This window comes from Typopeltis vanoorti, chromosome 21 (assembly GCF_054136105.1).
Source record: "Typopeltis vanoorti isolate ZY-2024b chromosome 21, IOZ_Tvanoo_1.0, whole genome shotgun sequence".
NCBI lineage: Eukaryota > Metazoa > Arthropoda > Arachnida > Uropygi > Thelyphonidae > Typopeltis > Typopeltis vanoorti.
Window position 1 is genome coordinate 70,856,774 of NC_143569.1, and position 17,925 is coordinate 70,874,698.

Sequence of the window (17,925 nt, forward strand, 5' to 3'; positions counted from 1 at the left end):
CTTTTCCATATTCCAATGTTTTCTCTGATATTTGTCTAAGACTGAAGATAAGATCCTGTGTGCTTCTATTTTTTCGAAAGCTATATTGCATTTCATCCAGTGTGTCCTCTATTTGATCCCTAAGCCTCGCTTCTAAAATGCGGGTATATAATTTTCCTGGAACGCTTAAAAGCGAAATTCCTCTATGGTTTTCACATTTGCGGTTGTCTCCTTTCTTAAATATAGGGATTATTATAGCTACTTCCCAGTCTTTGGGAATAATTTTCTTTTTCCATACAACATTGAATAGGTGTAAAAGAAGTTTTATGGCTTTCGTTCCTAAATTCTTTACCATTTCTGGTGTTATTTGGTCATGGCCTGCTGATTTGCCCAGTTTTATTTTATTTATTGCTGCTAACAGTTAATTTGCATGAATTTCTTCACTCTGATCTTCTATTTTGCTTGTGTGTCTTGCTCTTAGGGTGCTATTTTTTCCGTGTCCTGCATCTTCCAATAATTCTTGAAAGTACTGTTTCCATCTTTCCATGATGTCTTCGGAATTTGTGAGTAACTTTCCATCCTTATTTTTGATAAACTTTATGGGGCATTCTTTCTCTGACCTCATTCTTCTTAAAACATTATAGAAGAGTTTTTGGTTTCCTTTAAAATTTTGTTCTAAAGTATGTCCGAAGTCTTCCCAGCATTTTCTTTTCTCTGCTTTCACTAAGATTTTAACTTTATTTCTTTGGTTGTTGTATAGTTCTCTATCAACCTGCAGCTTTGATGTTATATATCTCTTCCATAATTGCTTTTTCTTTTTAATTTCTTCTTTTAGTTCTTCAGTCCACCAAGGTGTTTTATGTTTCTTCTGTTTATTATTTAATGATACACCACAAATTTCTTTGCTTGTTTCTAGAAGAAGTGTTTTGAATCTGTACCATAGGTTTTCTACATCTTGGTCTTCATATATCTCTTTTTCTACTTCTTTCATCTTCTCTTCTATTTTACTTTTATACTCAATGGCTGTTTCTTCTTTCTTTAGTTTGTAGTTCTTTATTTTAACATTTATTTCCTTGCTACTTTTTCTACATTTTTCAACTTTTATTTTATGGATTGTTTCCAATACTAATAAGTAGTGGTCACTGCCTATTTCAGGACCTCTGTAGACTCTTGCATTTTTTGTATACTTCCAGTACGATTTGCTTATGATGGCGTAGTCGATTATAGATTTTTCGTTTCATTTCTATTGGGCTCTTCCCTGGTAAACTTATGGATTTCTTTATGCTTGAACATAGTATTCGCTATTACTAAATTATTTGTAAGGCAAAGATTTATTATTCTTTCTCCATTATTATTCTGGGTTATTTCTCCTTGTGATCCCAACACTTGTTTCGTTTCTTCATCTACTTGATTCCCTACCCGGCCATTAAGGTCTCCTAGTAGTATGATATGCCCTTGAACTTCTTCAATTGTTTTTTGTAAGAGTTCGAAGAATTCATCTTTAATTTCTTTATTGGCATTATCGTTTGAGCCATATGCAACAATTACAGTGAATACTTGGTTGTCTGATTTAAAATCTATAGTAATTGTCAACAACCTTTCGTTTATTAGTTGCCATTTAGTAATATATTCTTTGAGATCTGGTTTAATTATGTAAGCTACCCCTTGTTTTCCCCATTCTCTTGGGTTTACTCCTGAATAGAAAAGTATATACCCATCTTTCATTTTCTGGCAACCTTGACCTTTCTTTTTTGTTTCTGTGACTGCTAGCAAATCCAATCTTGATTTTTTAAATTCATCTATTAATTCGTTTTCTTTTCCATGTAGACTTTTAACGTTCCATGTTCCGTATCTCATGTACCTTTTCCTCGCTTTGTCGTTAACCATTTAGGCAGTTCGGCTATCTCTTTGTTATTTCTTTTAATGAGTGAAATTTTAAGGTGTGCAGGGGATTAGCCTTCAGCACCCGAGTCTGGTGGTGGGGCTGCCACCTTCGAGGCCCCCAGACCTGCCTATGAGGGAAGTGCTATCCTGTTGGTCCACAGGAGGTATTTTATTTCCCTCCTACCCTTCATAGTAAACTATGACAAGCCTTCCCCGATCCGCCACCAGGGGACGTGCCCTATGGGGGTTACAGGTTTCCCCACACGGGATACTTGGTATTTATACTCAGTAAATCCTCTGCAACTTTAAAATTAAAGAGTACTTCAGTTATAAAGTATTAAACCAAATTGAATGAGTGCATTAACAAATTTAGCATGAGAACTGATAGAACAAGTAAAATATATAAGCTTTTTAGGCACAATTGTTAATGAAGTGATAAATGCAGAAATGCTTAATAGAATAAGCAAAACTGGTATGGTGAGAGGCTAGCTGAAGAAATTTATGTAGAATAAGAGAAACTAGTGTATTCACCAATCTAGCAATGACAAACAGTGTGTTCATATTTTAACTTAAAAAATAAATATGGGTTACAAATAAAAACATAATCAAAGTAATATAGATATGGCACCATAGTGGAAGCATTAAAAATTGAGATATTAAAAAGTAGCATTTAGCATTCTAGAATGTTTGAACAGAGTTAATATAATACAGTATTATGATCCCGACAATTGCAACAATGGAAAAGTGGAAGAAAATTGGGAATAAAAAATCTAGTAATAATGTGAACTTAATTAGTGGTATTTTCCCTAGTATCCTGTACAACTCTTGAAGGTAACATAAATATTAAAAATCTGTAGTGTATCAATACTGTATCATTGGCAAGTTCCATAAAGGACAAATTTATTGACATGAAGGTCTCTAAAAGAGGATAGTAGACACTGAGCATTATATATAAATTTTTTTTTTTTATGTAGATTTTATAGGGAAAAAAGTCTACATAAAAAAAAGATGTATATAAAATGCACTGATCCATCTTGCGGCAGTCTGGTATGGTAGGGCACTGTTGCCACAGGTCTCCCTAAGGCCGTGATAACAGTTGCTTACAGTTTTACCGTGTACAACCTAAACCTTGATCCAGGATCATTATTCTAATTTGTAAACATACCTTAGACCACTGCACAATGAGACATTGACTTTAACTACTTCTCCACACAATGACACTTGTTAGAATGGGCTGTGTCGCTATACACATGTACAGTACATACAACTAGCACCTCTATCTGTCAAGAATAACATTTGAGTCGCCAACTATGTCTCCTGACAGTATTACCACTACTTTATTTACAATCCTCGTAGCCATCTCTCCATTTAGTAAACACTACTGTAATCAATTTACAGTCTGTTGTAATCGGTTCATCTTGCCCAAATTTCAATGAAAAGGCTCTCTGATCAGTAGAGGAAGCGGGCTGGGTCCTAACGTTCTACCCACGTGGAAGCCTGTGGCTTCTTTGGTTGCTCTGATCTGTAGACATGGGGGTGCAGTAGAATCCCTTCTTATTAGAAGCCAACAGATATCACTTTCTTGGAAGAAACACTAGGCATCACCTGCAGAATACGGTTCTTTCGTTGCTGTGTTAGTAGAGGAAGCGGGCTCGACCTGGGTCCTAAAGCTCTCAACACGAGTTTGGCGATCAAAAGGCTCTTTGATCAGTAGAGGAAGCAGGCTGGGTCCTAACGTTCCACCCATGTGGAAGCTTCCACAACATTAATGCAACAATAAAGAAAATTTAATGCACATTTGACTCTAAGAGCAAACTGTTGGGATTAACAGTGTTAGTTTGTATTTGCTATAGTGGATAGTTTCCTGTACTGAATTTTTTTTAGCATAGCATTGTAATTGTGGGACTTGACAGTAGTTTGTTATAGTGAGAGTTAGCTCCAGCAAACCTTTCACTATAAGAAACTATTCTAGATATCAGGGAAATTTGCTGTCGTAAATTTGAGTATATCATACAATTCTAAGTTGCATTTTCCTGAATATAATTTTAGGTTAAAATGTCAACTCTGATTCTAAATGACATTGTAAAATTTTATGGCTGTCATCTGTGCCATTGTAATATTCTATTTATTTATTCTTGTATCTTAATATCAACTGCACCTTTGTCAACCTTATTCGTGGTGTGCTCCCACCACCTTATGTCTTAACTAACTCTATGCTGCTTTACTCTTAAATTAACTTTAATCTGCTTAACATATCTCGCTGTTAGTCCTACTAAGTCTTATTCCTGTTCCCACTGCTATTAAACAGACTTTAAGTTATCAGCCTATCTACGATATGCAGGTTACCAATTCTCGCACTAATCAATCAGAAAAAAAATTTTTTTTTTTAATGACTGCACCATTCTAATTGAACTAATGTAGTTTGAGGATTAAGGTAAAGAATACAGGCAAGATCTTAGTTAATACACATTTTGCTATAGCAAGTCATGGCAATTCTCAATCTATAGTGCACACAGGTTCACTAGTTTTTTAGAGATAGTGCATGGGCAATTGATCAGGCAAGGTAGTTAAACAAACAAAACATTTTATTTAAACCAAGAAATAATGTATAATACACACACACACATCAAAGAGGAAATGATACCTCTCTCAGCCTATCAAAATACAACAGGGGCAACATACAACTGAATATATTACAAGTTACTAAACCCCCTTCACAATGTTAACTAATCTAAATTAAACATTTTTGCAGCTATTCCCTAAGTTTCACCTTAACTTAATTCCTTCCATCATATTTACAAATTTTTAATAACAAATACCTGTAAGCACCCTCATTACATACCTTGATGGACCTGTGTTTCACTTAGGATTTCTCCATGAGTGCAGGTCACAAAGATGCCTCCAATGATCTAGATCTTGAACCGCTCTCTTCCATGTTATACCCATAGATTTCACTAGCGGATCTTCCCATCTTGTAGTGTGGTCTTCCTGGTTTTCTCTTTATTCTTGGTTGCCAGTTTAGTATTTTATATGTCCATCTGTTATCCCTGAGTCTGGCTATGTGACCTGCCCATCTCATCTTGCTTTCATATACTGCAGTTACCACATCTTTTATGCCTAATCTCTTTCTTAGTTCCGTGTTTCTAACATGTTCCATCTGATGTTACAAATCCTGCATGCTATTGCATGCCGTGTTATTCTGAGAGTCTCTTCTTCTTTTCTTGTTGTGTTCCATGTTTCTGATCCATATGTGAGTGATGGAAGAATGTCACTATTAAATAGTTTTGCCTTCGCATAAATGTCAAGATTGGGATCAGTAAGTGTTTCTTTTAGTCTGTTGAATGATAGCCATGCATCTTTCTTTCTTTTTCTTTTTTTTTTTTTTTTTTTGCTAGTTCTTCAGATAAATTGTTATTCATTTTTATTGTTTGTCCTAAGTAATTGTAGAAGTCAACTTGTTCTATAAGGATGTTATCAATACATAGGTGACTATCACTTGTGTATATGTTTTTGAGCCATTTTGTTTTTTCTAGATTCATTTCTAAGCCTATCTTACTGCGGTTTGTGTATATTTTTTCACCAATTTCTTCTAGGTCTTTTGGATTGTGGGATATCAGTACTAGATCATTGGCAGACATAAGGATTTGTTTTTCACCATCTATGCTTATTCCTCCGTTTAGGTCTATTTTATTCAGAATGTATTCTAAAGTGCTGGTAAATAGATTTGGGGAGATCTCATCTCCTTGGCAAACCCCTCTCTTTATATTTATAGATTGATCAAATAGGGTTATTTGTGTGGTCTGATTTTTGTTAATTTCTTTTATCATGTGGATGTAAGTAGGGTCCACATTTATTTCCAGTAAGGCAAAGTCTTTCTCTATTTTTTTCAGGTTGGTTTTTGCCTGCACTGCTTCTCTTAGTTTTTGTATCCTGAAAGCTTTGTAGTCTTCTGGAATTCTTTTACTTAATAACTTACAGATAATTTTGTATTTTAGAAAATTTTCTTCAGTTATTTTCTCTTTTTCAGTAGTTCTATAGTTTCAGGTGAGAGTCGTTCTCTTTTCTTTTTGTTTCACAGGAATTTCTGATTTTTTCTTGCACTCATTGAATTTATTAATAAAGTCAGTATAGTCATTTATGTAACAGTTCTTAATAGTCTCTTCTCTGTACTTCTTGAACTTGTGGTAGTCTATTTGTTTGGGTTGTCTTTTGTGGTTTGATGTTGCCCTGATATGTTGTTCTTTTTGTGGTCTATTCTTATAATGGCTCTGAGGAGTTTGTGGTCAGAATCTATGTTAAAATATGTTTCACCTATTGTACCAGTCTTTTACAGTCTGTTAAAATGTAGTCAATTTAATTTTTTGTGTCTCCATTCGGTGATTGCTAAGTCCAACTTCTTCCTGGGCATTTGTTGAAAAAAGTGTTCAAGATAAAGAGTTGTTCGGCTGCAGCAAATTTAACTAATCTCTCTCCTCTTCTCTTTCTTTCTCTCAGGCCATGTGGTCCTATAAACTTTTCGTTATCTTTTCCACATCCTATTTTGGCATTAAAGTCACCACCAACGAATGTGAATGTTGACTTGTAATTTAATGCCTGTTCAAGATTCGTGTAAAAATTTTATATTTCTTGATTATCAGCTACAGATGTTGGAGCATAGCAGGATATTAATTTTATTGTTATATTGTTCTCTATTCCAATTAAGAGTACACCTATTCTTTCAGATATGATGTTACAAGAAAGGGTTGACTTGGTTAGCTTAGATTTAACAATGAAGCCCACTCTGCCTTGTTTGCCATTGTTTGAGAATGCTCCGAGGAGTATCTGTGAGCCATTATACCATCTTGCTGTCGATTCTTTTAATCTTTTTGTTTCATTCACTAGCAGGATATTCAAGTTGATATCGGTTTGTTCTTTGATTAATAAATCTATTCTCTAGTCTCTTGCCAAAGTTCAAGTATTGAAGGGTACTGATTGCCATTTTCATAGATTTAAGAGGTGGCCTATTTTCATCTGTGAGATTCTTAGCACCCCATTACATACAATGATTCCAATTTCACCTTTACAAAGTGTTAACAAAATTTGTGCTTACTTACAGTAGCCTTTTACATGCACATTTCGGTCAATTTCACAATACCTCAGTACATCTTCACCATATGTTATGATCGTTGCCTGGACGTTGTAGCTGTTCTCTCGCTCTCACGATAAGTTAACTTAATTTATCGTGAGAGATTTTACAATTGCATGACATTACATGATAATTCTCACATTAGCTGATTTTTTTTTTTTTTTTATAATTAACAAATATGCTTTGTATAGTTGTGTGTACAGACTGTGTACAGTCAGTCATATTGATTGTGAGATTTAGTTCTTTTTTATATCATTCACAATTTAATATTTTTCTTGGCTATCTTAAAGAATTTAATTTAAATTCCAGTCTGGAGGAGATCTCGAAAATGATGAGCATGTTGCTGGAATTATTATGAATATGGTGAAAATGGCTGATAAAACAAACTTAATCCTTCCAGAAAATGACGGAACTTTTAAGAGACTCTCTAGTAAGTATGCACACTGAAGTGTTTACATTTTGTTAATAATTAAGTTCTGTATAAAATAGCAGTAATGTTTTTTGTGCTGATTTAGTCAAATTTCTAGATGTTGTTTATAGCTCTCATAACATGCTAGTGTTATGAATTAATAATATACAACATCCATGAAGCCGACCAAATTGTAATTCTTATTGGCTTAAACCAAATTACAAAATGATGGTACAACATGACAAAATTTCATGCCGGTTGGGGTGTTGCCCCGGTTAAACAAGGCCCCCGTTGTTTTCACCAGGGAACCAGCGTGAACAGCGAAAAGTCAGCTACTGGAACAAATCTGAAAACAAACCCCAACTCAACATCACCAGAGTTAAAGATCGGTACTATCAACATAAGAAGCCTGAATGGCAAAGAAATGGAGCTAGCGGAGGAATTAGATAAGTACCAGATCGACATAATAGGGGTGACTGAAACAAAAAAGACAAAAACTGGTGAGATCTTTCTGAGCAATAAATACAAAATGTTGCATTCAGGCAATGACAATCAAGGAAAAGGAGTAGCCATTGTATTCAACACTAAATACGAGGCTAATCTTCTTGAATGGCAGTCAGTCTTAAGTAGAGTGATGTGGGCAAATATGAGAATGAGGAACTGGACAATGAGACTTATTTGTGCCTATGGTCCCACAGAAGGTTCTACTAAGGTAGAAGTGGAGGAATTTTTTGAGGCTTTAGAAAAAGCATCTGACACAATGAAAAAGGAAAAGTTGGTCCTTGTTGGGGATCTAAATAGCAGAGTAGGAAATGATTGTCAGACATACAAAAAATATATTGGGAAAATTTGGGGAAAAGAGCAAAGCTAATAATAATGGTAAATACCTGTTGGATTTCTGCTCAGGACATGGACTGGTTATTACTAACACCATGTTCTAACATAAAAATGTGCACAAATTCACATGGAGAGAAGAGGCAAGAAATAAGAAAAGTCTCATTGACTATGTTATTGTTGATAGTGATGTTTTCTCCCTTGTGCAGGACACCAGAGTGTACAGAGGATTTGAGATTGGAAGTGATCACTGTTTGGTCTTGAGCAGCTCTCAGATTTGAACTGTAGACTAAAATACACAAAGATAATTGAAGAAAAAATGAAAGAGTTTGAGAACAGGAACCAAACTTCAGAGATTCAGTGGCAAGCCTTGTAGAAAAATTTGATTGATTCAGCCAGAGTGGCATGTGGTGAGGTTGTCTGCAAGGATAGAAAAATCAGAACTCCATGGTGAACACAGGAAGTCAAAGACCAGTGAAGGAAAAGAAGAAAACATATCAAAAATTCCTGGCAAATAAGTCAGCTTGTGCTCTTAGAGAATACAGAGACAAATGTAAGAAAGCTAAACACTGTGTAAAACTAGCTAAACAGAAGTCATGGGAGGACTTTGGCAAGAACATAGAAAATAAATATCAAGAAGGTGGTAAGATATTTTGGAGGTTGTTGAAGAAGCTTAGGAATGGAGGAAAGAGTGCTGTAAAAGGAGTTAGAGATGATAAAGGTGACATGAAAACGGAAGAAAAAGATATCCTTGAAGTATGGAGTAATTACTTCGAGAAATTGCTAAATGAAACAAGCAGTAATAGCACAGTGGTAAAAAAACACTCAGCAGGCATACAGTCAGGAATACATATCCATACTTGAAGTAGAAAAAGCCATCAAAGGCTTAAAATGTGGAAAAGTAGCAGGAGTAGATGATATTCGACCAGAAATGCTGAAGTATGGTGGTATAAAAGTCTTGCAGTGGCTGCACTGCATTGTTTAGAAGGCCTGGACAGAGGGATGAATTCCCAATGATTGGAGTGGAGCTCTCATAATACCCATATATAAAAAGGGAAATAAAACTGCATGTGAGAATTACAGAGGTATTTCCCTACTGAATGTTCCTGGTAAGATATATGCAAGTATACTTGAGAAACAGTTGAGAAGAATTATAGAAGAAAAGCTTGGTGAAGAACAAGCTGGATTCCAGACAAATAGAGGCTGTCAGGATCAGATCTTCACTTTACCACAAATAGTGGAGAAATGATGGGAATATAACAAAGATCTCTATTTGAGTTTTGTAGATCTGGAAAAGGCATATGATAAGGTGCCAAGAGAGAACATTTTCCATACGCTACAGTTATATGGTGTCAATGGGGTTAACAATTATATGGTGTTAATTGATGGAAGTACCAGAAGATGGTTTAATGTTAAATCTGGTGTGAGACAAGGATGTATATTATCCTCTCTGTTATTCATTATCTATATGGTTCACATTATAAAGGAAAGTGGTATTAAACATGATATCAAAATTGGAGATGTTAATGTCAGCTCTTTGCTTTATGCGGATGATGTTATACTAATCAATAAATCTGCTATAAGTCTGCAAGATTCCTTGACTAAATTGAATAACTGTTGTAATAGATATGGTATGAAGGTCAGCAATAAAAAGAAAGACAATGAAAATAGGCAGAATCATTGAAAATGTCAACTGCATTGTGAACGGAGAACCTGTGGAACAAGTAAAACATTTCACCTACTTAGGTACGATTTTTAGTGAAGACGGTAAATTAAATATGGAAATAGACAACAGAATCAATAAAGCTGGTATAGTAGGAAATCAATTGAATAAATTCATATGGAATAAGACAAATTAGTCGGAACACTAAATTAGCTGTATACAAGACAGTGTTCAAACCAGTTTTAACTTATGGATCTGAGAGCTGTATCAGAAGTAAAACACTTGACCAAAGACTAGAGACCAGATATGAGAGTCCTGAGAAAGATTGTAGGCGTGAACAGATGGCATCAATGGCAATATCATATTAAAAACGAGACTATTAGGAAAGAACTTGACATTGTCAGCATCCAGGAATGCGTTAGCAGATCTAATCTCAGGTTGTATGGTCACTTAAACAGAATGGGCGAGGAAAAATTAACAAAACAAGTGTTCTCTTCCAGTGTGGCAGGAAAATGACCCAGAGGAAGACCAAGATATAGGTGGATTGATACAGTACAAAGTGCCTTAGATGACAGAAATATAAGATCTGATAATATTGGAGTCTTGACAAGTAACAGACTGATCTGGAGGAAAATTGTAGATAGGAAGTTAGTAATGATGTAAATTTATCATGTAGTACTATTATATCCTGTACCCCCCTTGAGGGTACCTGGCAGGAATTTGATGATGATGATGAACATTCATAAACAAAAGGGATTTCTTGTTCCACTTAATGAGAGGCTGCTATAGAGAATGTCTAATTTTCTTTAGCATGAAAAGCATACTAACAAGAAATTATGACCCAGTGCAGTTTTCAAATGGAAATCAGTCAAAAGTTAATGTTAGTTCTGGATATCAGATCTGCCTTATAATGAGAGAACATTTAAGTCCTGATGCATGTCAAGGTTCTGAAATTTAACCTTATTGCTCGGCATCTTACAGCTAATTTGCTTTTGGAAATTACACACCTCAACAGCTAGTACCTCAGAATTCTGTTTACCATAGAAAAAAGAACATAGTTATTTAATCTTTCTAGACATGATTCATTTTCTTTTATAATTTACAGAAAACCAACTTGCATGGACAGATAGATTTTTCCTCTACTGGTATAGTATTAAAAAAAAAATCTAATTACAGTTTTGTCAACTTCTGTTCTAATTAGTCTTCTCTCTCTCTCAGCTGAATTGCCGTATTCATCACACTTTCTTATCAAATGGCTACAATTCTAACAATAAAATATTTGTTGCTTCCTCCATTCTGCTGTATGTATCTGGAACACTTCAGAAAAGATAGCTAGAGAATTAAAGAAATATCTCTGATCTGCATTCAAAGCCTATGGTAAGCTAGTGCCCTAAAGTGTTCCCCTGAAGACAATCTCTTTTTTGTATGTAAAGTTCCTTGTAGTTGCAGCTTGGCTTATTATGGACTGACTGTGATATTGCAACCCTTGGCATTTTCCAAACACATGTACATTAAACCCTCGATTTAACGGACAAAATTTCCGGTCCATAAGTCACGTGAAAATTAACACCCTGTTAATTTTAAAATGCTTTTAACCAAGATTTTCTTATAATTAAATTAAATGTATTTTTTGTTAATTATTATTTGTCACCTCCAGGGAGTCCAAAGACTCATCGAGAGAGGGCATCTATTCTACAACTCTGCTTCCACCACTCACAATCCACCAACTGACCACAACTACACCAACGGCATCTACTGCCGACCACCACCACTAGTATTTCCACAGACAATCACAAACATCCATGCCCACAGTGGGATTCAAACCCACAACCTCTTGACTGGAGAGCAGACACACTAACCACTCGGCCAGCCAGGCTGGCCATTTCCTGTTATTTTTAACAAATTTTGGCAAATAGGCCATCATATGTTGGATAAACACTGTAGTAATTTAGCTGACATAAATGAGTCACCGCTCATAAAACATGTTCAGCGAATGATTAGGATGTGATCACACCAATTGCACTGTAATTGGTTCTTTTGTCACGTGCCGTGACTTTCTGCGGCAGTTTTATTACAAACATTTTCATAATTTTAGGGAGTTAATTATAAAGAAACAGTAGAATTCAAAAGTTTAAAAAAACTTGATAGTTTTATCAAAGCAGGATTACCTAAACCAAGCACCTCAACATTGAACATTAACTTATCTAAAAGTGTGAAAATTGTGTGTAAAACAATTTTTTTGTTATTATAGTGCTAATATTGATAAAATTGCAGTATAATGTTATAGATATTTTTATTTAAAAAAATTCACGATTTAACAGACACCCCTTAGCCCCTATTAGTCCGTTAAATCGAGAATTTACTGTATTGTCATAATTACGGTAAGTCAGATTTAGCAAATCATGCCATGGACATCCTGCACAGAATCAAATGTGCTGGGGGAACTGGTATGCTCTACCACAGTAAGTACAAATGAGACTTTCATGAATCAGTTGCATATCGTGAAAGTGTTGTGTGAAACTCGCCAAGATACGGGCAACTAATTCTTAAATTTCCTATCCAACACTGCTACCAGGATGTGAAGTTCAATCTAATTATTTGGCATAATTTTGTCTGGCTACTGTTCACATTTAATTACAATTTATATATTGTATCTTCTAAATACACGTTAAGCCTAAATTTTCTTGGTATCTTTAAAAATCTTAGTGAGGACCAAAATTGGCTATAATCCAATGTTCATCCGATCAAGCAATTTACATAAAAGTAACATTACTTCTTTCCACTATAAGTGAAGTTCTCTTTAATAAATATGTAATTAAATTTATAAATAATTTAAATAATTAAATAATTTTTAGATGTACTTAAATTTATTCACATAAAAATTTAAATCACAATTTTTGCAAATTTAAGATCATCCTTGAGAGTACTGAGGTCATTCAGATAAGTTACGTTGCTCACTTTCACATCACCAACAAAGGTGGATTTCTCTTAATATAATGAGCCTAAAACATAAATTAATTATATCAATAGTATATGTATTATATAGCAGCTAGAATAGAGAATTGTTGCTGGTAGAACAGCCTCAAAGACACAGAGATTGTTACATTTGTACACAAATGTAAGGAGTATTCAAAACAAGAGCTGAGTTTGTTGCATTGATTGAGCCAGTATGCCCAAAGATAATTGGAATAAGTGAAACTTGATTGTCTAAGGAGGATGTGATGTCAGGAATAGAAATGGAAGAATATATAATTTTCCAGAAGGATAGAAATGTGAAAAGAGGAGAGGAAGAGTGCGGTTAACGATTGCAGAAGAATTGTGTCCACAAAGTGTAGAATTTGATAGTGCATGCACAGATTTTGAATCCATGTGGTGTTAAGTTGAAATAAACAGGCTAGTATATCTGATAGGATGCTGTTATAGGCAAGGGAAAGAAGAGAATACTGATTGTGAAATGTTTAGGCAAATTAGTTCGGCATATAAAAAAGATGATCCTGATGGGAGAGTTTAATTACAGGAATATAGACTGGAAGTCGGAGATAGTGTATGGGGACAAGGTGAACGAGTTTATTGAATTTCTGAGAGATAAATATCTTAAGCAGCATGTGATTGAAGCAACTGGAGACTTTAATGTTTTGAATTTGGTGATAACTTCACAAGTTGTAGTTGTTATTGAGGTGTTGACACTGCTGCCAATTGGTGAGAGTGATCATGAGGTATTTGTTGTGATGAAGCCAAAAATGGATATATGTAAGTGTATAAAACAGGAGATTATAGGAAGCTCTGTAGTCAGTTAGCATCAGTACATTGGGTAGATGAGCTTAGTGGAAAAGATGTTGTCAATGCATGGAAACTCACAAGGCAGTATCTGATAAAAGCAATGCATAACTGCATACCAAGATTTAAGCGAGTAAATAGAATAGGAATGAAATGGATGAACAGTGAAATCGAGCAAGCTGTGCTGGAAAATAAAATGTTATGGAGAAGGTACAAGACAGTTGGTGGTGATCGGACCAACAAAGAATATACAATGCAAGCTAGAAAGGTGATGAGCATGGTAAAGAAAGAAAAGGTGTAGTATGAGAGAAGATTAGCTGGTTAGGCCAAGGTTAACTCGAGTGAATTTTTATGGCAAGCAAGAGAAAGAATAATTAGAGCAGGTTGACACTGGTGGGTAGTCATAGCAATAAAATAACAATTGCAAAGGATATAGTGGAATTATTGAATGAGCACTTTCTCAGCATATATCATATGGGTGTAAATGATGCTGTGCAATATATAGAAGGGAGGCAGGTATTAGGAGAATTAGAAGTGAAAGAATCAGAGGTGTATCAGGTGTTGGTTGGGTTAGATGTTAATAAGGCTGTGGAAATGAATGACACATCACCACGTATTCTTAAGGAATGTTTACCACAGTTGACTCCGCCCTTGACCTGGTTATTTAATGCAAGTTTTGCAGTGCGTAGGGTTCCTAAGGAGTGGAAAGAAGGTAAAATAGTACCACTCCACAAGCATTCTTCTAGGACAGAAGTTTCCAATTAAGAACCAGTCTGTATAACTGTGGTTGTGGTCAAGGTGTTGGAGAGAGATTGGTTAGGAATAGAATACAGGATTAGGTTGATGGACATAGTATTCTTTACGAGCATGGATTTGTAAAGGGTAGGTCCTGTTTTAGCAATTTACTTGCATTTTATGATAGGTAATGGGTGTGTTAGATAAGAGAGAATCATATACAGTGATATTTTTGGACTTTGTAAAAGTGTTTGATAGATGACCACATGTTAAGTTGGTGTACAAGCTGCGGAGTATGGGAATAGATAGTATATAGGGTAGATGGATTGAAGATTGTCTCTGAACGACACCAATGAGTTGCGTATGATGGAGCAGCATCTCAAAAAAGGAGGGTAACCAGTGGGATGCCCAGGATTCTGTTCTTGAACCTCTGCTGTTTAACTTGTTTTTGAACAGTACATCATGCGGTCTGTCTGGGGATCTTCAGTCGTTTGCAGATGATGCAAAGTTGGGAAGAATTATAAGTAGTACTCCTAATGTTAGTTTCTTTCAGGAAGATTTGAATAGACTTTTGACTTGGACTAAAGAGTAGGATTGTGGTTTTAATATCAATAAGTGCAAGGTGTTGCATTTTGGAGTGCACAAATATAAGGCTGTATACTATATCGATAGTGCTGTACTGCAGGAATTGGATGATATTAAAAATTTGGGAGTGATGGTTGATAGTAGACTGAAGTTTAGAGGGCATATTGCTAGTGTTGCAAAGGCTGCACATCATAGTGCTGCTATGATAAGAAGTATTCTAACATATAGGGATAAGGAAGTGGTTGTGCCACTGTATAAAGCACTAGTCAGACCACACTCGGACTATTGTGCTCAAATCTAGTCACCTGGATTTCAGTGTGATGTGGAGATATTGGAGAGGCATCCAGAGAGCATTCCAGAGTTCTGTATTGTCCAAAGACAATATCATTGCTGGTGAAAGGTTAAAAAAATGTGGATTACAGAGTTTAGCAGATAGGAGAAAAAGAGGCAATATGATAGAGACATTTAAGTTAGTGTGAGGATTTATCGGATTAACCCAGATGAGATTATAAAAAGACTAGAAGGCGAGAGGGGGAAATTCAGAGGTCATTCCTGAAAGCTATGTATGAGTGTGGTGAAGAGGGTGTGAGAAGTAGATTTTTACATGGAGAATTGTTAGTGAATGGAATACATACCAGAATGTGTTGTTAATGCAAGGAATGTTAAGGATGTTAAGATTTGGTATGATAAATATGTTGTCTGTTGAATGACCCTCCCACAATGAGTCTGCTGACTCTACAGATGATGCAATAATAATAATTATCCTTCTTCCATTTTGTTTTGTAGATGAGTTTTGTTCTTTTTCGTATTGAATGAAATTAAACCTTTTTTGTGAAAGATGAATAGTAACCATTAAGGTATCAGATTCACTTAATAGTGAATGGATATATAGGATATATCCATGAGTGCCTCAATCATCTCTCTAGCTGGAAATTTAGTATACTAAAAACTTTCTGGTCAAACTAATATCAGTTTATATGATCTTTTAGCTTAAGAATATAGATTAGTTAGGATTGCCTTTCTTCTAATGATATTTATTCATCTACCTTTAATTATAATACATCTATAATAATATAAAACACCATATGAATAATATAAAACATACAAGGACAGAGGGATATATAAAGAGGTATATTACCTGAGATTTATGAATAATATGTCAAAAATGACAATTGAAACTATAAAGAAAATAAATCATTAGAAATATAGAAAGACATGTATCCTCTGATATATGTTCTGTAAGCGGTGGAAATTCCATATTTGAAGAAATTCAGTTATTCCAAAAATATTAATTGCATGTCTCACTGATAAATGTTTTCATATAAACATCCCCCCCCCCCAAAAAAATGAAAGTCTTACAAATTCTTTCGTGATATTTAAAAAAAATTGTCAGCTATCAATGATATGAGAGGGAGAAGTTAATATTTTTTGGCTAAAGAAGAATTAAAAGTTGCTAGAATATAATTTCTCAGTAATTTGCTAAACAATGCATTTAAGAAATCATGAGGAATTATTATTATTATACAGGCACCGCCATACTGCCATGGAGTCTGAAGACTCATCGCAGGAGACCAATCTATCATACCTTTCCTTGAACCCATTAACAGACAAAGAACTCCAACTGACTCTGGCAGCCAATTCCACTTATTCACCACTCTCCAAGCAAAAAATCTAGTCCTCACACCCCTACTTACCAAGAGATGACCCCTTGTTCTGGTTTCTCTAGCCAAGTGCTGAAACATTTCTCTTGCATCTATCTTATAAAATCCTTTAAGAAACTTAAAATGTTTCTATCATATCTCTTTACTTCTATCAACCATCTTCTGCAATTCACACACCTTCAGTCTATCCTCATAGGGAACATTCCACAGGCCACTCACCATTTTGGTCACTTGCCTCTGAATCCTCTCCACCACTTCCTCATCCCCAAGAAACCAAGGGGACCAGACTTGAGCACAGTAATGCAGATGTGGACGTTGTCAAGTAATCTTATGTGCTTTAACCCTTGCTGCTTCTGCAGTTTTTCAATTTTGCTCTTTATCCTATGAAGGATGAATTCAAGTATATCATGATAAATAGGGAATGAACATGTATGCCTGAACTAGTATTTGTCTTGGAGTGAAATTAGCAAATAAAATATCATTCATTTTAACCAAAGAGTTCATTTATTTTGGAAGATTTTTTATTCACAACTAAAGCATAATTTATCATGCATTAAAGACATGTTTCTAAGATGTCTAAATTCATTTGCAGATTGTTAAATTGCAGCAGCATAGAAAGTAGGAAATGAAGTTATAGATAATGGTAAGAGGAGGGTTTCTTTTGGATTCATCAGCTAGCTTCCTCTCATAATTGGCTTTGGCTTTCCTTACCATACGGGTTACTCTCTTTGCCTGTACCTTGTACTACTCATGGGAATGCTCATCACATTTTCTTTATACTTCCTCCACAACATTTTCTTTATCTGCAACTCCTACTTAATAATATTATTCATCCATCTTACTCCTACTTGATTTCTCCTTCTGACTTTGGGAATACAATCTGATACATCTTTCTTTAAAACTCCTTGACAATCTCCCATGCACCATCGACATCTCTCCCTTTCAAATTCTCATGCCAAAGCACTGCTGAAAGCTGACTTCTCAACTTGTCATAACACACAATCTATTATGACCAGCCTTGTAATTCCACATATACCCCTTCTTAACAGAATATTCAGCACATCTTACAATCTCCCAGGTCAAGACCATGTGATCACTTTCCCTAAGTGGAGACAGTGTAATTAAATTATTTATTAATATGTTCTCCGATGTTATGACCAGATCTAACACTCTAGAATCTCTTGTCCCTTCCATTACATGCTGTCTCAGGTAGTTATCTCTTAACAACTGTATAAACTCCATTTCCTTTGTTCATTATGATCCATATGATGAA

At 35.1% G+C, this 17,925-nt stretch overlaps 1 protein-coding gene across 2 annotated transcripts in view; it reads left to right on the forward strand.

Moving 5' to 3' along the window:
* The window catches only part of LOC150094960 (ragulator complex protein LAMTOR4-like), an 84,282-nt gene that overhangs the window by 46,211 nt on the left and 20,146 nt on the right, over positions 1 to 17,925 (forward strand). For both annotated transcript variants that reach the window (XM_090411235.1, XM_090411236.1), the window contains exon 3: positions 7,298 to 7,418. In XM_090411235.1, coding sequence (XP_090267361.1) covers positions 7,298 to 7,418 — 121 coding nt within the window. The remainder of the gene's footprint in view (positions 1 to 7,297; positions 7,419 to 17,925) is intronic.